Source organism: Lampris incognitus, chromosome 8, assembly GCF_029633865.1.
Source record: "Lampris incognitus isolate fLamInc1 chromosome 8, fLamInc1.hap2, whole genome shotgun sequence".
Lineage (NCBI taxonomy): Eukaryota > Metazoa > Chordata > Actinopteri > Lampriformes > Lampridae > Lampris > Lampris incognitus.
Window position 1 is genome coordinate 21,703,395 of NC_079218.1, and position 25,763 is coordinate 21,729,157.

The 25,763-nt window shown below is 39.8% G+C and overlaps 1 protein-coding gene across 1 annotated transcript in view; it reads right to left on the reverse strand.

The window, feature by feature from the left end:
* Positions 1-558: 558 nt before the first annotated feature.
* Positions 559-25,763, reverse strand: part of LOC130116587 (F-BAR and double SH3 domains protein 2-like) — a 34,080-nt gene continuing 8,875 nt past the window's right edge. The window contains exons 4-20 of the mRNA XM_056284535.1: positions 22,785-22,861; positions 22,230-22,374; positions 21,605-21,738; positions 21,348-21,402; positions 20,391-20,519; positions 19,374-19,496; positions 18,421-18,516; positions 15,197-15,313; positions 13,629-13,727; positions 5,801-5,953; positions 5,532-5,663; positions 5,314-5,397; positions 4,664-4,847; positions 4,335-4,558; positions 3,986-4,208; positions 3,700-3,758; positions 559-3,090 (exon numbers count right to left, since the gene is read on the reverse strand). Of these exons, the coding sequence (XP_056140510.1) occupies positions 3,007-3,090; positions 3,700-3,758; positions 3,986-4,208; positions 4,335-4,558; positions 4,664-4,847; positions 5,314-5,397; positions 5,532-5,663; positions 5,801-5,953; positions 13,629-13,727; positions 15,197-15,313; positions 18,421-18,516; positions 19,374-19,496; positions 20,391-20,519; positions 21,348-21,402; positions 21,605-21,738; positions 22,230-22,374; positions 22,785-22,861 (2,118 nt within the window). The 3' untranslated portion in view covers positions 559-3,006. The remainder of the gene's footprint in view (positions 3,091-3,699; positions 3,759-3,985; positions 4,209-4,334; positions 4,559-4,663; positions 4,848-5,313; positions 5,398-5,531; positions 5,664-5,800; positions 5,954-13,628; positions 13,728-15,196; positions 15,314-18,420; positions 18,517-19,373; positions 19,497-20,390; positions 20,520-21,347; positions 21,403-21,604; positions 21,739-22,229; positions 22,375-22,784; positions 22,862-25,763) is intronic.

Genomic DNA, 25,763 nt, shown 5'->3' on the forward strand with positions numbered 1-25,763 from the left:
CCCAGATGTCTTTGCGGTAAAAAGCAAATGCATGAATGTAAACAAAACGAATACGCGCGGGGAACGACCGCCAGTAAAATGTCTTTGACACTGTGGTGGGATGATGCACACGCTGATCTACATATGTGCTTTTCAGATGTCATTTTGACCTGAACTGGGCGAGTATGACAGCGAACAAATTGGGCTGAGCCAAGGTGACGTTTGTTCGCAAGCAGTTGAAATAGAGCAAAGCGCCTACCCCCCATGCCCCATTAAAGTTTGAAATAAATCATTTTGTGGGCAACGTTGGGTCATTCGTAACAAAAGGTAAGATGACACATTTCGTGGCTACTGCAAGTGACTTCCTGTCCACTTTAGATGATGAATCAAAACTAAACTTCGAGGTATGTAACGGGCTGCACTTGCGTGCCATATTTATTCTAACAACGAGATGGCGCCTTAGGGATCATATCCCACCACGAGCGAACACGCACACAGTAAATCAAATAATAAACGAGAAACCAACAGACCCACCGCTGCTGTAAAACAATAACATAACGAAACAATTTAAGTTTCATTTCAGCTAATTTTATTTAACATTTTTGTACACAATAAATACAATTTCATATCCACTGGTAAATAATGGTAATGCTCAGCAACTTCTGTAGAGCTTACATTACAGAAACGTGGGCAGTTTTTTTTCCTTTTTTTGCTAAACTGAATTTCAGTTTCAGAAAAAGCGGGCCCCCAAGATAACGTAAAATGAATCAGGACCAGTATATTGTTAGCAATCAACTTCTCTATTGGGAAAAGAGAATTTAGGCTGACGCCTATTTTCAATAGAATAGGGTAAATGTAAACTTCAAAAATAAGTTTGACATTCAGATCTCAAGGAGATCAATGAGAACACAGCAACATGGCTGACAGATATTACCTTGCTTCTGATCAAATTTAACTATGTATCTCAACAGGTTTCTAAACTAATTCTAAACTTAATGAACTTTTATTTAATCAGATATCCATCTCCAAGCATTCTGTAAACTACTAATATTTCAAAATGATACAATCTAAGATCATTTCTCAATCTCAACCAAAGACACTACAATGGCTATTTAAGGCTAAATAAAAGAGTAGTTAAAAGAAAATTATTCATACCAGTATAGTAAACAAGAGCTCAAACAAAAAACTCAAGCAAACAATGTTGCATCCACATAAGAGACCAACCAGCAATACTGAAAAGTAATAAAAAGATTTTTTTTAAAAAGTGCTTCAGTATGTCAGTCAGTATACATTTCCATTGGCTGGCTAGCAGCGCAGGATGTTTTCCTCCTTAAAGATGAACGCATGAACTGCAACCGTCTTCTTAACTCCTAGCTGGACAACTATTCTAACCAGCAACCATGATCAGCTAGTTTAGTCCTACATTAGTATTAATAATGAAGTAGCTAGATCCTTATTTTACAAGACAACAGAACATTTAGACTAGATACTCATACTCACAAGAATTATCACCCAGATGTTTAGAAATTTCTTAGCATTTAGTGCAAGAAAAAGTGACAATTTTTTTTCCTTTTGTAAATAGGGGCCCCATTTTTTTTGTTTGGATATCTATGCAAGCCCGACATTATGCTTCAAGTAGGGGAGTTCCCCTTCTAAAATAACAATCCCTTAATAAAATTGCCACATTTCCCTTGTTTATGTAATTTTGTCCAGCTGTTTGTAATACAGGAGAGGACCAGCCTCTTTCATGTTGAAATTTTATGTATGGACTCTATGAGACAATTGATTTGGATCGAAGCTAGATACTGACAAAATGCTGTGATACCACACCAAGCATAACTTCTCTGCATAGTAATCTAATTGTGGAATTCTTGTTAAAAGAAAACAATCACAACATTATCTCTCTTTAAATGTTGTAGGGATTAAACTCCATTAGCTTAATGAGCAGTCATCTGCGTCTGAAATGTGAAATTGTGGAAGAAAGTGTCTGCCGGTGAAAGTCAGTCAGTGGCAGACAATCTGTAAATCGCCGTCTGTATATGGCATTCGGTAGCATTCACAACAACAGCTATAAGTAGTTTCGTTATTCACATTTTCTTATGCAATGTAGCAAAATTTGATGTACCCTCTGAAGACAGCAGTGAAGTTGTAGTTTTCACATCACAGATTGTCCATCACTAACGTCACTGTGGCAGACACATTTCTTTACAATTTTCACATCATTTCAGAGAACTCAGACTGCTCAGTATTACGGACGCTAATGGAGCGTTATCCCTACAATGTGTGTAGGGATAACGCTACACACATATAAGTATACATACATATATGTGTATATATGTACATATACATACTCACATATATACATATATGTATACATATACACACACACACACATATCTATATATACACCCACCCACACACACAAGTCAAAATTTTGGATACACCTGATTGAATGCCTCTTTTTTGAAATATTGAAGTCATTGCCTATTTCTGAATTTCTTTTGAAAACAATGTTAAATTTTAAAAAATATACATTTTGAAATGCCCCCCACCCGAACTAGTTGTTTCATTTAGTGTCCAATCCTTTGACCGATTTTTGTGATTGTTTCCATTTAAGGCAATTTTCTCACAGCTCAATTCCCTATCATGAAAACTGAAGTGATGTCAAGGAGGACCATCAGAGGCAATACTAGAGAAGACACTAAAGAGTCAAAGAGAGGACCAAGAAACAAATATTGAAACCATGAACAAGACAGAACATTCGGCAGAATGACAAAAAATAGAAACAGAAAGGAACAATGGATCATCCCAACACCACACTAACAGAGCCTACGGCCGTATGGACAGGAAGAAGACAAAATCTATGGCCTGTCCTAGCCTCACTGCTGTAGAGGGGAATCCTCCCTCCATGAGACTGCTCCAAACAGAGTTTCCTTGGTTCTTCTAAGGGAGGGCATCAGGGGCAAAGATCCACTAAGCCCCATCTGCTTTGGACAGAGAACTGCTGGTACCACCACGGTGACACCTTTACACCAGTGTGATCTCCACCTCCTCTCTCCTCTTCACCTGTCCACGGGGATGCTGCTTTGGAGGTGGAGGGGCTGCACGAACCTAGTGACAACAGCAGAATAAGCACTGTTTTAGATGAAAGTTGAACTAACAGAGTTGAGACTTTACTACACACAGCTAAATCTCTATAGTGTTTTAATGCAATTTTGGCACAAATAAGCATAACTGAACTTTTGCCCCACTATTAACAGTGAGTTCAGAGAATTTGAACAGATTTCATTTGATAATTTGGGTCCATTATCTTATTATTGGAGAGTTACACCTGTGGAATAACCAAAACCATTATTAAGTTGACATTTTCACTCATAACAAACTTTTTTTTAAATGGATATATATTGCTAAAACTAAATCATACCTCCTTTCAGTAGCCACGTCACCAAAGCCACACAAATACAACATGACTGAGAATGAAAATGGGGAATGACAAAATTTTTTTTTTTTTAATTTTTTTTTTAGAAAAATATTAGTGTCCAAATTGGGTGCAACCAACAGCAAACTTCTATATCAAGCAGTTTAGATATTGTGTATAAAATTATAGATGAGGGTTATTATTTTTGACAAGTTGTAATTACATTTTCAAATAAGATATTTTTTGGAAAACTATGAAATACAATGTTTGCATTGGACAGCATAAAATGTATGTTGACTTACAGGGCGAATTGTTCCAGAGCCACCATCAGGATATTTGGGCGGTTGAGGGGAACCTGGACCTAAAGAGGCCAAAAAACACTGATTGCCATTGTACTCATCAAATTGCATCTCTGAGCTTTTTATCAATGCAAACATGGAGTGCTTGTCTTCTACCATAAAATATGTATTTCCGAAATATGTATCTTCCTCCACCATAAAATATGTTTTTTTCCTCTATATTTCCATGGACATTCACTTCCAATAAATACATTTACTATTTTGATACAGTCAAAGCAATAGATCTTACTCAGAAAAGGGCTTTTGAGTGGTGTTGGTGGCAGCCTATGATGTCCGTTTGAATAAGAAGGTGGTCGGCCTATAGGGGAGGCTGTGGCACTGGAGGGGCTCGACTGAGGGGAGGCCAGGGTAGGAGTCTGGGGGCTCCCCTGACAGGGACTGCTATGGAAAGGCCCTGACTGGAAAGGGCTATGAGGGGGGCGGTCACACAAGGCTGATGTAGAAATTGAAGCCTGAAACACAGTATGCAAGAAAGAGCAAATGGCATGGTGAGTATCATAATTTTGGGGCATGTGGAATCACTAATTTTAGTGTGTGTTGGTCTGGTAAGATGCATTACATCCTTAACTGTGTGCTACCTGTGCACTGCCATCTTTCTGCCTATCTCCATTCTCGCCAGCACAGTTGAGATCCTCTACAAGTACAGCAGGGAAGACACCAACAATCCCATTTAACTCCCCCTCCCAGAAGCCATCGTCCTCATGGGTCTCCCTGCTTAAGATTCGGATGATAGCCCCCTCAGGGAAGGACAGTTCCTCATCCGTTTGCCCTGCGTAGTCGTACAGAGCCTTTGCAAATGAAACTGAAAGAGAGAGAGTGAGACAAAGAACACTCGGCTTGAACACCAAAATGCAAATAGGCATTTGACCAGAATAATTTAGGCTAAAGCAGTAGCAGTATCGCTCACCATTGGAGTCGCCATTGACATTGCCAGTGGGTGCTTCCATCTCAGGTTCAGTGGAGTTACTGGATGAGTGGGAGCGGGCATCCAGGGCCGCCAGGGACTGCAGCATGCTAAGTAGGCTGTTCGAGGAGGGCAGCTGGAGATACTTCTCTGGAACATAGCCTACCTGGCCGCTACGGTTTCTGGCCTGGAAATAGAGGAAAGATTCTTTCTTTTCCATCAGAAACACAAACATGGTTGTGTAATTATACTAGCTTGTTTGTATATTTAACTGGTGTTTGTTTTAACAAATGTGCTGACTGCTAATGACAGTAATTTGTTTTTCCCAAAATGAGAGGGGGCAATCAACTCACATTTGGCTTTTTTTTTTTAAATTATTCAGTTGGTTAACAGAAAGGGAGTTGGGTAAGAGAAGGGGAATGAAACAAACAAAGGTATAAGGCCAAATTCAAAAGCTGGAAAAAAGGAAACCCTGGAAATTTACTTTATCAGTATTGATCTATATATACCCCTAAGTTGTGTTTAAACCCTTATTTACCCAGCTTCAGAGACAGGTAGACAGGGTTAAAAATGAGGCAAACATATCTAAACAAGGGCTGATAAACCAGATATTAGAAAGGATGTCTAGAAAGAGTTTTAACAGTGTAGCATACTTTGACCCAGTCTTCCATGTCTCCATCGTCAATAACCTCAAGAATCTCCTGCTCCTCAATGGTCAGCTCATCTGGCTGACATGCCTGGGAACAAGGACATAGAAAAGAGTTCAACTGTTTCTGCTTTTTAATTTTGTGCCATTGCTACATGTTTATCAACAACAGTAATACTATCTTGTTGTTGTTTTAAATAGCATACGTGAAAATGCTGGTAGTACCTTATAAGAATACAACACTTTGCAGGTGAGGGGGTAGTTCCTCAAGGTGCTAGATGGGCTGGAGCTACTGTCATCCAAAACTTCCCCACTGTCCTCCATCTCCTCATCCTCTTGTTCTAAATCAGCTGTGCCCTGGGGTACAGTCCCATGAGACAAGTACATTTAATTTTTGACAAAGAAGAAATTCGGTAAATGTGACAGTGAACATTTCAACAAATTGGGACACCCCAACTCAATTGTTTGTGCACATACAGCATCGGTGAACCTACAGAGAGAGAGGGATCGTGGGTGCCGAGGTTGGCCCAGCGCTCATTCTCCAGCTCCTCCATCACTTGGTTCATGGCACTCTTCAGCCACGTTTCAACAGTAATGCCTGCCTGTCTCAGCAGGTCTAGACGAGCATCCGCTTTCACCTTCACCGTCTGCCATCACAGTGACAAATGAGACGATATCAAATAAGAAATGTTTTCACTTTGGAATTGTTTGGAGTCGTGCAACTGACACTGACTGACAAAATTTACATTTTTTGCTTGTACGGCAATTGTTAATGGTAATGGTAATTTGGGTAATGGTGACAAAGGCTAAAACATTGGTGTTACATGTTACTCCCAGTTTCCAGTGTTTTATTAAAAAAAAAAATTTTTTTTAAAAATGAAAGGGCTGCATGAATCAGCAACAGCAATCTTTCTTTTAAATCCACTCATCTTTCAGTGTTGAGTAAATTACCAATCAGCAACTCACAGACAAAATACATAAATAAACAAACAAACAAATACATAAATAAATAACAACAGCAAAATTGAAATAAAATGAAATAATGACAATCCTAAATTAAATTACCAATAATGTACTTTCCAAACTAAGAAAAGGTTTCTCGAGGGCATCCCATGACTGAAATAGTCCCATTAAAATGCTACGGTTAAAAAAGCCCTTTTGATTGTACTTTTTCTTCCACAAAAGATAGTCTGGTAAACGACAGACCAGTGTTTCCCAACTCAGTCCTCAAGGACCCCCCCCCCTATCCTGCAGATTTTCTTTGCAACCCTGAATAGGTACCTGTTTGTAGTTATTCAACTAATCAGCAATGAATTATGTCATATGTTGCACACCTTGCATAATTAAGTGCTGTGAGAGGATTGGTTGAGTAAGTACAAGCAGGGCTACCTATGCAGGGTTACAATGAAAATCTGCAGGATAGGGGTTCCTTGAGGACTGGGTTGGGAAATGCCGAGATAGACTATTAAATCAGAAGGCTGATTTAATAGTCATTCTGCGGCTAAAAGATAAGAATGATGCCATACTCTTGTGTACACGCTGCTTTCTGATTAACATCATGTTGTTTAGGTTTTAGATTCATTTTAGTTCCACAGGAAATAATACTTGCCAAGACGGGGCATTTAAATCCAAAAATGTTCGAAATTCATATAATTTCTTACTCTTTCTCAAAATATTCAAAAGAACTAGTTGATATTCATCAAGTCAACATGAGTTTAGTGGCATTATTAGTTGCAGCTCCAACTTCAAAGCAGTAAAACTGATATAATTACACTGCAGAGCTCTTTAACATGCATGCTGCACATGATTCTCTTTCACGCGATTGTAAGCATCACAACCCCGGAAGCTTCTTGACATTTAAAGTCTCTTTCATTTCTACTGGTCACTGAGGTTATAGTTTTTTGTTTGTTTGTTTTTTTGATATACTCTATTGATCCCCGTAGGGAAATTACGCTCTGCATTTAACCCATCCTAGCTGTGTAGCTTGGAGCAGTGGGCAGCCACCGTGCTGCACCTGGGAACCAACTCCAGCTCGTCTTGTCATGCCTCGGTCAGGGGTATAGACAGGAGTACTAACCCTAACATGCATGCCGTTTTTGATGGTGGGGGACACCGGAGCACCCGGAGAAAACGCACCACAGACACGGGGGCTGAACATGCAAACTCCACCCAGAAGACGACCTGGGATGACCGCCAAGGTTGGACAACCCCCGGGTTTGAACCCAGGACCCTCTTGCTGTGAGGCGACAGCGCTAACCATTGGGCCACCGTGCCGTCCACGGTGTATTATAGTGAATATGGGAATATAGGGCGCACAACATAACAAGGAAAATCATTTTTTACGGTTTGGTGACATTATAGTTTGATCATGATACATACCAGAACGGTTCATTCAGAGGGCCCTGGGAGTGGCTTTTGAATTCTGTTTAAGTAAGTTTGTTTTTAAGTTTGAGTGTTTAAGTGACAATACCTACAGTTGCACATATAGGTGTGAACATTTGATTAATGGTCAATTTAAAGTCATTTCATATTCATTTTAAATATCTAACTTATTCATGCATTTGAAAGCGTTCTTAGACAAAGGGGAGATTTTATACTTCATTATAAATATTTTCAAACAAAATGTTTCACTCGGGTAAAGGAAAAGTGTTCAAGGATTCCAGAACGCTTATCAGATTAGCAAATTTCAGTCAAGTGCCACAAAGTGTGCAAAACGGGTTTCCAGGAAATTGTCAGTGTATTTCCATGGGGCTAACGCCTACGCAGTGGTTTGTGCTGGTCCCAAACAGGTGTAAGGACTGGCACTGCCCATGGACTACAATACCCATAACTCCCTGCTCAATCTCCCAGATGGCCTCCACCCACTTCCTCACTGTATACTGTAATCGCATTGATTATAGTCATACTGTATCCAGTGATGCAATTTTGCCCTTAAAACAGCGGCGGGAGTTGAAGTTCTCTCTCTCTCTCACTGTGGACCGTGTACCTACAAGCACCCAGAGATGCCCTTTCTGCAGAAGAACGGACCACGTGTCTTCACAGTACCGCCAGCCAGGGTTTTATTGGAAGATAAGTGAGTCCTATTCATTCGTTAATCAGCTGTTATAACCGGTTACCTTTTACTGTGAGACACACAGTTTCTACAGAAAAAGAAGGCGACCGGATCCCTTTTCATTTCTTAAACGCTGACGCAATCGTAACTAAGACTCCTTCAAAATCCTTAGATGACAGGCAGCTTATCAGCTGCCTGTTTTCCCGAACCTGTGCCCCGCGCTGTTCGGACGCACCACTGATCGCCATGGATGAGCGATCTCAAACACGGCTGGTATCTAGACATAGTTAGTCTTAACGGTGTAGTTGCAAAGTTACTTTAATAGTTAGTCTAATTATCTCACATGAGAAAAGTGTTGTTAGTGGAAATCATCCGTGATCTAGATACACACTGTGATTCACGTCGGAAGTGTTACATAGGCCGATTGTTAGTTTTTAATTTTTTTCTTTTTTGGAACATTTGGAAGCATTTGGAAAAACACCACACAGAACAATACCAGGAATTTCTGCATGCAATGGCTGCAAAGAAAAGCAAAACACCCCAACAGCAGACATTGATGGAATCAATAAAAAGGCGAGAGAAACTGCCCCCAGACAGCAACAAGGCGAAATCGATAATGGAGAAGCTAGTTCAGTTTATTGTCCTGGACGACTGACCGCTTTCAGTGATAGAAAATGTGGAGTTTCGACGCTTAATTGAGCACCTCGAGCCTCGCTACACTTTGCCCAGTCACCATTATATAATGGAATATGCACAACGAAGTTTGCAATTTTCTCTCCAAACTCTTGGAGAATGTAGGCACGGTTAGTTTCACAACAGACATCTGGAGCTCAGAGCATGATCTGAGTCCAGTGTCCTTGTTGAGTCTGACCGCGCATTGGATAGACTCGGATTTTACCTTTAAAAAAAAAGCGGTGTTGCATGCTCGAGAGTTTCGTGGCTCACACATAGGGGATTCCATTATGGCAGCCATTAAGGAAATGTTGCGTGAATGGAAGATTAAGAAAAACAAAGTGCATGTATTTTTAAGGCAAAATATGAAGAAGGCTATGGATCGACTTGGCGTGGGGAGTTTAGGATGCTTCGTGCACACACTGCAGCTAATTGTGCATGAGGGACTGTTGTCGCAGCGCAGCATAAGTGACACACTGGCCAACGGGAGAAAAATAGTAGGCCACTTCAAAAGTACCCCCCTTGATGCAGTCAACAGACATTTTAATGACGTGGAATCTGAACCATTATACTCGGTTGCAACTGCTGGATCCACGTTACAAAGATAGATAAGGGAATTTCTGTTAGCCTAATCTGATTCAACATTTTGCGTGTCCACGGATGGAGGCTGCAGGCACAACTACCAGCAGCCTTGGCAGCATCGTTGATGAAATCCTGGAGGAACAGCACCAGCGTAATGGATCTGTGTTCCCATTGGCCAGCGTCACTTCTCTTAACCAGGTGGCCAAAGCTGTTTTAAGATTTGGCCGTTCCAAGTTAAACAAGAGATTGGGAGATAACTGGTATCGTTTTAAATTTGACTTGTGATTGACAACTTTTAAGTCGTGGGACTGAAGTTAATAAAGTTTCTTAATCATTGTAAAAAAAAAAGAAAAGAAAAGAAAAATAAATTCTGGCCTGGTGCTGGGATAACCACAAGTGCACAAATTCAAGTGCAGACCTACCTCAGTGAGGCAACTATTCCATGGTTGGACAAACCCTTGCATTACTGGAAAGCGAACCAAGCTTGACTACCATCCTTGGCAGCTAAGTTTCTCTGTGCTCCCTGCACAAGTGTAGACAGTGAGAGACTCTTTAGTACAGTCTCAATTATCATTGATGTAAGAGGGAACAGGTGATGGTGGAGAACGCTGAAAAGCTTATGTTCCTAAAGAAGAATCTGCCCCTCATGGATATGTGAGCAAACTTAATATGTTCAAGAGCTTTGCTACAGAGAAATGGCACCTGTGAAAGGGATTTTTTTTTTGTTTTATTTTTGCAATTGTTAAAAATAAAGCAGCTAGGTCAGTAAAGTCAATTTAAACTGTGTTTGTTAATTTTATGTTATTTATTTGGAATGTTACACATATTTAAGTTGTGTTTTATAGTGCTATTTGCACATAGCTACACTGTAAGGGATAGTTTTGTATATGTTTTTTTTTTTTTACAATGCTGAATGCTGATTGTTTTGACTTTGAACCTGTTGGTCGCTTTCAGTACTGAAGTACCTGTTTGTTTTATAGCGTTTGAATAAAGGGTGGCAGTCTTTCATAACCAACTGTTGTTGTGGATACTGGGGAAGTATTTGTTCTCCATTTGAGTGAGATGTGTTTAGATTGGTAATTGGCTATCATAAGCAAAGTGCTTCCATGTATTTTATAATTATTATTATTGTTATTTGTACATGCAGGTGGCTAGCGTGACAGAGGAAGATGCAGAGGACAGGAAGAGATGGAAACAGATGATCCGCTTTGGCGACCCCCAACGAGAGCAGCTGAAAGTAGTAGTAGTAGTACAAGATAGGGCTGCACGATATTAGGAAAACATGCGATATGCGATAACGTTGTTGAATACTGCAATGACGATATGACTCGCGATAAATAAACAAATATTGAAGTATACAGTTTTAATGTCTTTCTGCTTTAGGTTTGCAGCTAACATAGACCCCAGACAATGAACGGCCTATGCACACTGAATAAAAAAATGAAATGCATTATTTCCATTCCAGCAACATGGTTTTATTGAAAAAAAAGCACCTTGCTACAGCTGCTATATTGACAACGAACAAATACCACCAACTTGGTTGCATGGCAATAGTAGTTTCTTCATCACCTTAACAGAACATATAGGCCTATTTAAAGCAGCTACTAGGAGTTTATATCATAAATGATTACGTAACAATCTCAGTTAAAAACTGATGTCTTACCAGTTCTGCAGAGTGAGTAACTAATGTTAGAATTTTACTTTTTACATTATATTTTGTTGTTACTGAGGCGGAATCAGCCAAGTGACACTACCGCCTTTTTTCCAGAAAGGGGCACCAAAGTCACAATGCGTAGTACTCAACTTGACTCAGTTCAGACTTCACCGTCTTCCGACATGTGTCGTCCATTTGTGGAATGGCGACTTGGGAAAATAATTCCTTGATGGGATCTGGTATCTTCGGTCCAATTTGTTTATCAGACTCACAAAGCCTCTCTGCTCACTGTTCACAGGCGTCATGTCCTTAGCCAAATAACGTGTGGTGCGATGGCCTCCGTTATTTCTTTGTGGCGCTTGGATATTTTTACATAAGGAGTTAACTTGCAAAACTCTGATGAATAAACGTATGTTGGCCTGTTTTGCTGCTACTTGACTCGACGTTAGTTTTTTTTGCTTTGGCTAATGCTAGATTATTTTTTAACTCTTCGTATAGTTCTTTGTGGTTGTGTAGTAGGTGGCTATGGAGATTAGTCGTGTTTCCTCTGGTCGTTGTCATGTGTTTGGCATGACTTGCATAGTACCTGTGTTTGTAACGCGTCGTCTCTCTTGTATCCAGCGTATCGCCAAATAACAGACGTGCTGTTCTTCATCGCCCACATTTCCCTCAGCGGCGCTCATTCCTCTCCCTTCAGTCATCACGACGCCCACTCTCTAACTACCGTCCCACGCTTAACCTCAGTCGCTCACATCTACATCCGGGCATCTAGGGCAGTAGGGCTCCATCTGATTGGCCAAATATATTGATATGCAGAGTGTGAATGCATGGCACGTGCATATACCATTTATCGCAGTTCAAGCAGTCATTTGCGATATGTATATCGCGCATGCTGATACCGCGATGAAGGTAAACTTTTGATATGTGGTGCAGCCCTAGTACAAGATTAAAACAAAATATCGGATTGATATCGGTATCGGCAGGTAGCAAAAGCTGTGGTATTGGTATCGGAAGTGAAAAAGTGGTATCACGACTGATTTTATAACCCCATTGCACCTACACAGGGTTAAAATAACCTAATATAACCTAAGTATTGCTGACAGAGTAGCAAAAGCTCTCTGCAAAAGACTGCGTAAACTGAAATTTTAATCATTTTCTTTGCCTAAAACAAAATTAATTCAAGTGTAAATATCTGCCTGTGGTTTTGTGTCTTGAGTCCAGAGACTCTATTACCCAAAGCCTCACAAATTGCTGGTTCACATTGGACAAGACTCCAACAAAAAAAAAACAAACAAAAAAAAAACTCAACATTTTGCAGAGGTTTTTCTACGGAATTGCTTAAGCAAACCTCCAACAAGGCTATTTGAAATACTTGGTATCCAAATAATATTTTGGGTCTTATATAGAGTGCAAGAAAAGACTTTGTTGTATTTCAGTAAATCAACACCAGATGGTGTTGTCCATTTTTTAAAGTTCAACTTTCCCAGTTTTTTGTAATTTGTGTCCCAAAACCTTTTCAAATTGTCCCAACTGACCTAATGTGTAAACGCTAATGTAAATCCCAATCAATTTCCTGTTTCACACCCCAAACGTCCTGCACACCTTTGTTTCAAAATGCAACACATCAAACACCATCAAATTATCATTTCATTGGCTAAAGTCTATGCAATTGAAATTAAACTGACTACTATTGGCTGGCTGTCCACTACAAACTGATATTGAGCACGTCCATTAGTTGTCAGCACCTCTGACGTTTAGATGGTGACGGGGCACTGTTTGGCCAAAACGGAGCATAGAATCATAAGGTTAAGGATTCACTTTCCTCAGGGGTTTACACAGTATAACTCAACTTCCATTGGCAAGGCATTGGTAAAGAAGTTTGCCATCAAAGCATGTTCAAAAGATCTTGAAAATAAAATGGCAGTTGCTTTTGTGTCGTTTCCATTTTGTTTTTCAGTTTCTGGAGCTAAAATGATGGCTAGTTTAGTTTTATTCATTAAACCCTTATTGTGATCAGGATGACACCACTTTCATGATCATAAAATGGTTTACACACCTAAAATCTATCGATTCCACACTGTTAGTTGATATAATGCATGACCAAATAGATTAAAACTGTCCCCTCTTTAATCAATAACAAAATCTAATCTAACGATGTCATACAACACACGGGTTGATTCTAAAGGGAAAATGTGACTGAAACTTTGTTGCTGAACCACTAGGGGGAGTGGTTGGCACAACGGTGAGGCTACCAGATTCTGCTGGAACACTGACACAGAAACCCAGGAAATCCACTTCATGCTCTAATACACACAAGACCTGTGGACCTGCACGCGCGCGCACGCACACACACACACATTACCTCTGCCCGTCGGAGATTCTGTCTAGCCACCTCCATCTTTGTCTCCAGGTCACTGTGGTTCTGCTCAGAGGTTTCCTGGATCCCATATTCTTCCAGGGTCTAAAAGGTTGCACACAAAAATGACCTCATGATTGTCTTGGCTACATGACAGTAGAAAAGTACCCAGATAAGGAAGGATAAACAAATATCTATGGAAATAGGAAACTGTAAAACAATGACACAAAGAAAATACGGAATATACATATAGTGAAGTAATTGTGCTGAAGTGTATCACAACAAATAAAAATATTCTATTACACTGGACCACAGATATGTGACTAATTTCAGTTATTGGAACAGACGACTTCATTCTGGTTTACTGATAAAAAGCTTATCGGTGGGTTTGGCAGGGACCGTTAAAGGCTTTATCAGTGACTAATCTTTACATTAAACCTTGGGGTTTGCAAGTATTGGTCATCTGTTCCTGTATTGCACCACTGCATAGCTTTCACCTCAATGGCTTTATTTCCTGCACACACATGGCATGCAGCAGCAACTTTTTATGATTTCTGCAGCTTACGAGTACTATCAAACACTCCTACTCTCTTCTAAGCAGGTGATTGAACTTTTTCTGCATGACGCCAACTTGAATCAAAGCAGGGTAACATAAGACAATACAAAATAAGAACCACCATTCAGAATTCAAGAGTCATTTGTATATATTAATGATGATGGGGTTATTTACAAAATCCTATGGACCCATTTTGTAGGGAGAGAATGTGTGTGTATATATATATATATATTTAATATGTGTGTGTGTGTGTGTGTGTGTGTGTGTGTGTGTGTGTGTGTGTATATAAACAAAATATTCACTGAAAAACATTTTAACCATTTCCCTAATGATATCATCTTAAATATTATTTTAAGTTATTGGTCTTTGACTAATAAATTCAACAGCACTCTATAGCCATTGTAAGTATCCATATCTTGCTATAAATCCTTTATTAAAGTAAACAACATATTATTAAAAGGAAAGATAGATCATCACAAAATCATCTCCTCAATCCTCAGACAGGTATTCAGTGACTATTGCTGTGCGTAACCAAGTGGCATAAAGTAAAGCTGTGTACAGCCTGTCAAAAGTCAGGACCATCAATTAGAGCAGTCTACTCTAAGGAGTTGCTCAGCACACCGCTGATGCACTGCAAGGTCAATAGGTTTTTTTTGGGCCATCTGTTAACTCATCGTTTTTAAACCTCTGTCATTAACAGCATTGTTTTACCCCCAGGTCTGCCACTGACTCAATGTTTTTTTGTTTTGTTTTTTTGTTGCACCATTTACCAGACAGTCGTGCATTAAATGCTCATAACTGCAGTTTTGGTGATTTTCAGACTACAACATGCAAGCAACTATAAAATCCCATTCCAAATGGCCAAAGTCGCTCCTTTTGGCTGTTCTCTCGCTCTCTGATTCAAACTTGCGAACTAAGTGCTTTAGCTTTAAATACACAAAAAATAACCAACTTACTGAAAGAATCCCCTTTCCCTAAATCCACAGTTTTCTTTCTGTCTGTTTGGTTCTGTTCTTACCCTCTGGATGTGGATAATACTTTTGTATTCTCTTGCCACTCGGCTTGCCCACTTCCGTGCCTCCTTATCCAGGCTATGCTCTTCCACTGTCCCACTCTCTTTTTGCAGCTGCATGACCTACAGACAGAGAGAACGCGGAAAACAGACAAAAGAATAAAAAAGTGGAAGAGAGCAAGAGTAGTATCATAGTAAAAATATCATGACACAAGAAAACAAGTGAACTGTACACTACTCCTGCATATTTACAGGACATTGTTGGTGATATAACATGTGGGTATCAAGATGTGAATAAATACCTTCTTATTTAATTCAGAGACATTGCAGTGCTAATGGTGTTAATGAGGGAATGTAACTGAGCCGAGTTTCTGCACAAGCAATTGTGCCTAAATCAGTGATCTCAGAAGAGGAGCACAATCCATCCTTGCAAAAGCCATTTAGGATCAAAAAAGGAAAAAAAAATATTCTGTCATTTGCATTTCTACCACTTCCATCTCCTCTATGATACCCCCCCAAAACTTTAGATAGGCTGAAGGACAAGCACAGTAGGAACAGGTTAGGTAGAGTCCTTCTTTGAAAACTTTCACCATTGATCAAAACACACAAGGACTTTACATTTGCTTGCAGCCCACAGTGGTTTTTAGCTTTTTGTACTATTAAATAGTTGTTTTCATCACAAAATTATTTATCCGGTGTATGCCGTATAGATTATGAATTTACGTATATGATGTAGTTGAATCCAGATGAACTGATTCAACTTTCTTTGATTTTCTTATCTGGATTATTGAGCATGCATAAAGACATGGTTGAGGCAGAAGGCAGCTTGTTCCATTTTTCCAAAGGTGTACATTCTCCTACGTACTTAGGGGGGTTTATTTAAGCACTCGTACCAACAGCGCAAGTCATACTACCCTGTATTATTAGTATCAAAACTGATTTATCTGTGACTTCACTAGAGTGGTTAGTTTGTCATACAGCTGCTATGAGATTGTGAGGGAATATGTATAGGTTAGCCCGATAATTTTCCATCTGACAATATGTTCAAACCTCATGCACAATAGACAATAACCCAAACTACATGGAAAAATGTTAAACCGATTTACTGTGAGATATAATACAGAAATACGGACATGCCTAGAAGAGGAGGATTAGCGTCAGAGTGCTTTATGGCTGTTACTGTTCAGTTTGCATCTGTGTGGGTCGGTCTCATGTTGGGTTTAAGCAGCAATTATGGAAATAAATCTCAACATAAATTCTCCACTTCATTCAGTTGAATCTGCTACCCATTTTTTTTCCCAAAACAGTCATGGTGATTTTATTTTCCCACTGAGATGTTTTAGCTATTCAAAGCCATTAGTCTACTGCTCAAATTATAATTAATTTGAAATTTGTAGTACAGCTAACTGGTGGTCTGTTGATGGTAACAGCAACAAAAACAAAAACAAAATTGCAACATAATCTTTTACTCTCAATGAGAACAACTATGAGAGGTAATCCAGGACATCAATTCAGTTTACAGCTTTTTTAAGTCTCTCTGGATAAGGTTCGAGAAGTCTACTTTGTGGGGAAATCACAAAAATATGTTGGAGTGCCACACTTTGCCTGAAATCCAACCACATTCTTAAAATGGATATGCAATGTTTACAAGTTCCACTTTCCTATTGTCTATTTCTGCATAATTGTGCATTCATCTATATTGCAGAAAAAAGAAAACCGCCTAGTCGATACATTTCGACGGTTGTGCAATGCTTGTTGTAGTGCTCTTTACAATACTGAATAGGCCTACAGCTAACCTTGCTGAAATGACTTTACTGCGACACCAAATTAGCTACATTTTCTCTGTATATTGATTGGGCTTCATTTAAATGTTGCTTATTTCAGAAACGTTATTCAACAAACAGTGGCACCACAGGACCGTTTACACAATCCCAGGGGTGAAATCTCACCAATGTCTGCCAAAACAATGATAAACACAATCAAAAAGTGTAAACGTCATCAACAAACGGCCTGGGCTGGGCCTGCAGCTTCCATGATGAAAAGAGCCACAGGTGGAGCAGAGTTACATAAGAGGGGAGGTGGAGTGAGGCAAGAAGAACCAAACTGTTTTTGACTGAAAACTGCTGTTATGGTCACAAATCACTAAAGAGATGAGATGTGTGTGTATGTGGGGGGGTGCATGTGCACATGCACTTATGTGTGTGTGTATGATGAGGAAGAGAGGGGAGGTGCTCTGATGGGGCCCTCACAATGCCCCCCTTTCACAGATGGGCTGTCCACAGGGCTCTGCCTCAGAGCCCAGCCTACTACCTCCTGCCCCTCCCTCCCATTTCAGGGCAACTCTTTAGCAGATTCCTCTGTCCTGGTGCAAGTGGTATGGGGTGGAGGGAGGGGAGGGAGGGTATTCGACCACTAATGTTTTCTTTAGGAACAAGCTGCTGCTTGTTTGACATCCAATGAAAACAACAAGAGCGCTTGCAGTTTGAACAAATTGTCCAGTGTGTCCAGCAGAGCAGAGGGGAGGGGAGGGAAATGTGAAAGGGCGAAGGGTGGGCAGAGTCAGGCGTAGCTGTCAGACTGGCATAGCTTGGCCTCAAATAAGTATGGTGGACATATACACCGGCAAAAGACATCCACATTTCACAGGTATCAATAAATCTCCTTAAGACATACCGTACACACACACTCCACTTTATCAAAGACCGCCATCAGACTTTTAAGAATTGCCATGGGCTAGGTATCAAAAAACACTTGTGCTATCTGTTATGATTTTAATGCCTCATATGATAAAATGTTCAATATTGGGAGAATTTTTAGGGGAGTTATCAACAGTGTGATGTGCTTCCAATCTGAAAAGGTGAAGTCTTTAAAAAATGTTTAACAGAAAATAATTTACTCTCACTCTCAATCCCCCTTTAAAAAAACAAAGCAACAAAAAACAAGATTTTAGAGTAAGTAAGATTAAGAGCCAGCCACTTGAAGAGTCAGAAGTAATAGCAATACATTTTGGTATGACTTTATGTACTACTAATTTGCACACAGAGAATTGTATTAGAATTACTACACGGATAAAGGACCAAGAAAGAAATTCTAGGGGCATATATAAAAATTAGATTAGCCCATGCACACTCCCAATAGGTAAAAAAGAAATGAGTTTGGAATGTGTGGGGAAAAGAAAAATTATGTTGCTAAGTAAATGCTGAAAGTGACAAGATATAGCAGTGTCTTACCGTGTCAGAGTTACTCGGCAGGAAAAGGATGTCCGGGGCTCTGTGGAACATAGGGTTTTTCTGCACAAACAGCTGCTGGTGAAATTCCTGCAGCAACTACATGAATGTATGAATTTTGTGTAAGCAAGGAGATGAAAACAAGTTTTCAAAGATTTGAGCATATACATTTAAAAGAACTGCAGAAAGAACTGAGACACAAAACGTTTTTTTTTTCTCTAAAAACTTTCGTATAAAAGATAATATAACTTAATAAAAGCCCACTGTGGAACAAATTTGACATGGGTATCTTGTCCATCAAATTAAAATCTTATTATTAAACAACCCTCATTCAAAGTTTTTTTAAAATTGGATTGGCCTAACACAGCCATCATGTTGTTCTCATTAAGTCAGCAGGCTGGGGGGAGGCCACCGAACACAGTGGTCGTGGTGGAGGACGACTCTTGAGGATATAATCCCAGTCAGCCTCAAAATCTCAGAATAAAGCAAAGAAAAAAAGTTCAGAGGACTTACAAAAAGGCAAACAAACACAACAAAAAAAAAATAACACATGGGCACTCGTGTACATAAAAGACACTTACACACTCACAAACTATCTGTTTGGGTCATGTTATAGTGAAATAAGAACCACATGGTCAGTGGGGCTGAAATACGAGCCCTGTTGAAAAGCAGTGCGGTGACTACTTGCTGGTTCAAAGATGCACAGGAATACTCAAGTCTAGGTGGAAACAAACTGCTGTTCCAGTTTCAGGTGTGATGACTTCCAGAGCCCAGACTGAAAGTAGGCAATGGCTCAGGAGTAAATGAGGAGCTGCCTCGGTATCCGAGCACCAAGGCAACTCAAACGACTGTAACTAATTAGTAGCCAGTGCCATTTTAGGATTTACATCTTCCATGTTCACAAGAACAAAAACACAAAAAACAATGATAGTGACTCAGTGGGCTTATAGTCTTACCCCGTGAGAACTGTTGAGGAGGTGATTGAAAGTGTTGTGGACAGACTGATACACTTCCAGCTCAGTTTGACACAGAGACACTAGGTAGTCCTTTACTTGTTCATAGACTTGTCCATCTAACACCTGGAGAAAAATATATAAACACAATCAATCCTTCTGGCAATCTGTAATACAAGAGACCTCTTAATTGGCGACATAAATTTAACTGCCTCTGAGTACAACCATTCAGATTTTCATCTATGGAGAAATTATTTATTTTAGATCCCATTTGTCAATCGTTCTGTCTTTAAAATGTGCTGAACATGCTAAATATACATGACACATGGCACAGCCATTACATGGTTAAATGACTTACAACATTTTGAAAAATAGTTAAAACCATGTGGTAGATGTTACGTCCTCTGTCTCTGACAGACAGATCTGATCAAACCTGTAATCTCACCAGCAAAAGAGCTAGCTTTCATAATTTTAACCCCTCTTAATGCCTCTGTGTGCAGCTTAACAAATGGACCCAATACATGCAATGTAGGCAGGAGGGCAGTGGTAGAGGGTAGAGTGAGTAGGGACACTCGCAGAAACACTCAAGAGTTAAATTATGCAAAACTAGATAAGCAACTGATTATTTAACTTTAATGCAGCTTCCAAGCACACCAGAATTAATCTCAACAGATAAAGAAATGCATTTTGAATCTAAAGCAAAACAGCAAAAAAAAAAGCACTGGAGTTAGACGCAACATTTTCACACCCCTAAGGATTTTCCATTGTTAAAATGCAGAGATAAAATGCACCTGGATCTGTAATCTAACATTTAAGCACCAAAATGACACACACACACTACTTTTAGAGGTCAATGCTGTTTATTCATTCATCTAATAACAGGTTTCTGACATCCATCTGTTCATCTACCCAATATCTATCTATCCATCTCTCTGTATGTCTGTCCAACCATCCATCCACCCACCAATATTGCTACTGTGGCTTTGTCTCTCATAATCCATCCACAACCTTTATCCTTACCTTGATACAGTCAACGAGATCTGTGTCATAGTAACGCTGCTGATGAGCATTAGCAGCTGCTAGCATAAGCAGGTAGTCGTTCCTAGCATGGGTGGCTTTTGAGTTGCACTCACTCCGTTTGCTTTTCAGCTGTGACACAAAACAAAAAAAATATTGCTGATGGGGTGTCTGACACATTTGCAGTCTAAAGTGCTAGACTTTCTCACAGCAGTAGGCTTCATTTGTTCCCAGCCCTCATGGAGAATATTAGATATTCTACTGTGCTGCGCCATTGGGCCTCATATGGGATTCTGTGATGAACACGTAATGAACGTTGTGAATTCACAACACTTTAAATCCAACTGGCACTTGAACATGGCACACATTTTTTGTTGTTAATTATCATTTATACTAGCACATACAATAAATTATTGCCTTCTAAGCTGATATCTAATTTTAATGGCCTTGATTGTTTTGAAATTCAACTGGCACTTTAGGCCTGGGTTTTTTTATCATTTCTGTTAGTGTACATAACAAATGTGCCTTTCAAGCTGACAGTCAATTTTGATGGCCTTGATGGTTTTATTGGAAATCTGTAGTTCACAGGAGACAATCTGTGTTCAAAGTTAAAAACATGCTATCAAACGAAAGCATTTGAATTTAAATATACTTCCTCTGTGTTGGTTCTACATTAATTCCATGATTTCACATTTAAATATCCATTATTACAAGCTTCAGTCTTAAGAAGAACAAGTGATTAATTGCAATTAATCACAGCAAATTGTGCGATTCCATCCATCCATTATCTGAACCACTTATCCTGCTCCCAGGGTCGCGGGGATGCTGGAGCCTATCCCAGCAGTCATTGGGCGGCAGGCTGGGAGACACCCTGGACAGGCCGCCAGGCCATCACAGGGCTATTGTGCAATTAATTATGTAATTTTTCAAGTGATCAACAGCCCTAATAAAAACCCTTACCTTTACACTTGCCCTCTGCAGACTGGATCTAGACTGGAAGAGACTCAGCTTTGACCTGAAAAGTTGGAAGATTAGGGAGCATATGTGTTACGAGCATGGATATCTGTTGCATATTACAATACTGTGCATGCTTCAGGTAACTATAATAAATCAGTTTTTCTGGGGGGGAGGGTGTGCATAGCACTCAAAAGCACTTTTGTATAAAAGCTACAGTTTTAGTGTCACTGAAGGGTAACACATGAAGGCGACACACATACTTGGCGTCTAATTCGGCCTTCTCTCGGATGGCCTGAGCCATAGTCTCAGTCTCCTGGTACTTCTTTCTGCTCTTAGTCAGCTCTTTCACCGAATCCTGTAGCTCAGCTTGGACCACGGTCAGCAATTCAATACACTTGGGAAGAGTAGGTTGGAGATGAGGGACATGAGGAGAGGTTTACATATAGGTTGGTTTTTACTTATGCAATTCACTGAACAAATGTGGAAATGCTTTTTAGGTGTGTTTGTAGAAAATGAGGGTTAAGTAATGCAATAGTGGTATGTGGGGTACATGAGCTGTAATAGCATCTTCCAAGGGTGGGTGCAAACAAGAGTAGCATTGTTGGCTACAAGCAGTGGAACGTGGTCACCACTAACCAGAAAGCAGCCCTGGTCTCATTTCAACATTATGCAAAGGCAGCTTTTGACCCTAAAACCACAACCTGGCTAAGCACCAGATATTACACTACTTTAGATTCGAACCATACTGCCCTACTGCCTCTTGAAAAGATGTACATATTCTGGATTTTTACCATTCAGCTATTTGAATGTACACAACTGTCACAGTGTGAATTAAAGAAGAAAAGTAGCTGGCAGCTGACCAAAGTCTGTAATTGACTTCTGTACCTTCCTCAGCTGCTGTTCCTTTTGGAGTCTGGCTGTCTTGGCTTGGTCAGCCACTTGGACCTTGTAGTTGTCGCAGGCGCTGATTCGAGATTTGGTCACCTGAACAGTTCCCTCCAAGTAGGCCTTCCACACACAATACATATTCCTGTTGCAACAGAGTAGACATACATACACACACACTGGTTTACTTCCCCCACTGAATAACAATGACCAATTCCTTCCCTACTACATATGCAATACCAGGCAAAGTTTTCACAGTTAATTTGGTGGCAAATATGACCATGTTAAGGAAGAATTGAACATGAACATTAATATGTAATGTTGTACAGCTAAAGCTAAATAGTGGTATATTATCACAAAATGCAACCAAATGGCTACTAGGTATCCCCCAATACTTAATGTGAGAAATAAATGAAACCTACAAGAATGTGTGCTGTAGTCTGAATTTGTAGGGAAATATAACTGAAAGATCACATGTAATTGGGCACCATTTTTGGGAAGAGGAAAGTAAGAAAATCAAAAACAAACAACATTTCCTATGAAAAAATAACTTACCTGTGGTCTGCTTGCTCCTCTGATAAGGTGTCTGGCCAGTCCCTCTTCAAATACTGATTTGCCAACTTTTGAAGGGCCTAATGGGGGAAATGGGAGGGGAAAAAAGGCATGAATGCTCACCTCTTTGGCCATAACTAGTATCCTGTGTGTCATGTCCAGATAAGGCCACTTAGAAGAATGCGACCCCATCACCTTGGCCTATAAACCACAGGGCAGCCATACATGAAATGAGGCAAAGACACAGAGACAATGGTCAACTCTAAATAGAAGACCTTAGAAAATCCTCCTTAGCTGCAAAGGAGCATCATGAATGTCCCAGAAATATTTCCCAGCAGAGGTCACAAGAATCCCCTTTTCACCACGCCAATACAAGACTCGGACACTCGAGGAAGTAGTTTGCCAAAAATGATCTTTCCTGGTTAAAATGGCATACCTTGTAGAATCATGTATCCATGATTCAACACTTCATGGACTTATGACCCGAGCATAGTTTGGACATTGGTTTGCTTTATTTTTTATGCTAAGGTAGGCTCATTTTTGGAAGAAAAAATGTATTTTATTTGACCACATTCCCCCCGAAGTTATATTAGGTTCCTCCAGCCTGCCGACAGTGAGGTTAACTTTTGAAGTACTGAAATAGCAGGGCAGAATAAACAGCAGGGGGAAAAGAAAAGGTTGGAGGGTATTTCTGGGTTGTTTCAGAATGTTTGGCATTTTAGGGTGATGGTAGTCTACTCTTGTCTGGTTAAAAGCTAAAGACAGACAAAGATTATAACAAGCACTGAGCTACTGAATTCCTTCCTGTCAGAGTCTGTTCATTCATGATTATAATAAATACAGTGTGCACAGAAGCAGTGGGGAGTCTGCTGTGGCACCAACACCACCTTAACAATTATGTAATGTTACTGCTCTGTTGCATATTTATTTTGAGTAAATGGGCTCCCTTTGCCCTCCCCAAAGTACAGTAGACACACTGCATTGTGGTATAACCTATGCTGCTAGTGAGCATGCATTTCTTTGAATTGTACCAATCGAATTCTGCAAACAGTATCAGCAAGTAGCAAAAGGAAGTTTGTTGGTCAAGTAATGCAAAAGTTTGCTAAAAGGTGAAGCTACTACTACAAGGAAAAGGACCAACATTTCCATAAATCTCCATCTTCTCCAACCTTCCTACTCAAACTCACCTTTTGTAATGTAAAACAACACATTGCTTTAAGCTACCCTCAAATTTCGTTTTCTTGAAAGCGCTTCCTGAAACACCTCGGTTGTCAGCAAAAGGATAAAACACCTTATTTCTCAACGCTATAGCTTCTTGAAATAACCACATGGGAGTTCTACTCAAGAACAGGTTTAGTGCTTTGCTAACTTGCTTTTTGCTGATAGAGGAATGCTCCCATTTATTAACTCCTGTTAGATTTTCCTCAGTCACTTTGATTCACAGTCACCTTTGGTTTCAAGCTGGCTTTCAACTTTTATAGTAACAACAAGTAGGTTATACAACCAAATTTAAATTTAGACACAATTTACACTACCGTTCAAAAGTTTGGGATCACCCAAACAATTTTGTGTTTTCCATGAAAAGTCACACTTATTCACCACCATATGTTGTGAAATGAATAGAAAATAGAGTCAAGACATTGACAAGGTTAGAAATAATGATTTGTATTTGAAATAAATTTTTTTTACATCAAACTTTGCTTTCGTCAAAGAATCCTCCATTTGCAGCAATTACAGCATTGCAGACCTTTGGCATTCTAGCTGTTAATTTGTTGAGGTAATCTGGAGAAATTGCACCCCACGCTTCCAGAAGCAGCTCCCACAAGTTGGATTGGTTGGATGGGCACTTCTTTGAGCAGATTGAGTTTCTGGAGCATCACATTTGTGGGGTCAATTAAACGCTCAAAATGGCCAAAAAAAGAGAACTTTCATCTGAAACTCGACAGTCTATTCTTGTTCTTAGAAATGAAGGCTATTCCATGCGAGAAATTGCTAAGAAATTGAAGATTTCCTACACCGGTGTGTACTACTCCCTTCAGAGGACAGCACAAACAGGCTCTAACCAGAGTAGAAAAAGAAGTGGGAGGCCGTGTTGCACAACTGAGCAAGAGGATAAGTACATTAGAGTCTCTAGTTTGAGAAACAGACGCCTCACAGGTCCCCAACTGGCATCTTCATTAAATAGTACCTGTTAGAGCCTGTTTGTGCTGTCCTCTGAAGGGAGTAGTACACGCCGGTGTAGGAAATCTGCAATTTCTCGCATGGAATAGCCTTCATTTCTAAGAACAAGAATAGACTGTCGAGTTTCAGATGAAAGTTCTCTTTTTCTGGCCATTTTGAGCGTTTAATTGACCCCACAAATGTGATGCTCCAGAAACTCAATCTGCTCAAAGAAGTGCCCATCCAACCAATCCAACTTGTGGGAGCTGCTTCTGGAAGCGTGGGGTGCAATTTCTCCAGATTACCTCAACAAATTAACAGCTAGAATGCCAAAGGTCTGCAATGCTGTAATTGCTGCAAATGGAGGATTCTTTAACGAAAGCAAAGTTTGATATAAAAAAATATTATTTCAAATAAAAATCATTATTTCTAACCTTGTCAATGTCTTGACTCTATTTTCTATTCATTTCACAACATATGGTGGTGAATAAGTGTGACTTTTCATGGAAAACACGAAATTGTTTGGGTGATCCCAAACTTTTGAACGGTAGTGTATGTCAATGCACTTGCATGGATTTATTTTACAACATTATAGATAACTGCAATATTGGATTTTTTTCCCCGTTTGTTTGTTTGTGTGTTTTAAAGTCGACTTCCTGAGTCATGGGGATATTATGCTATGTTGAACAGAACGCATGCTGCAACATGATTGCAGTCTTTGCCCAGATGATAAAACACTGAAAACAAAAAATTCTGTCAATCTGTTTCGAAATAACAATTACCTTTTGGCTTCAGTTTTTATTCAATGGGCAACCCCAATTC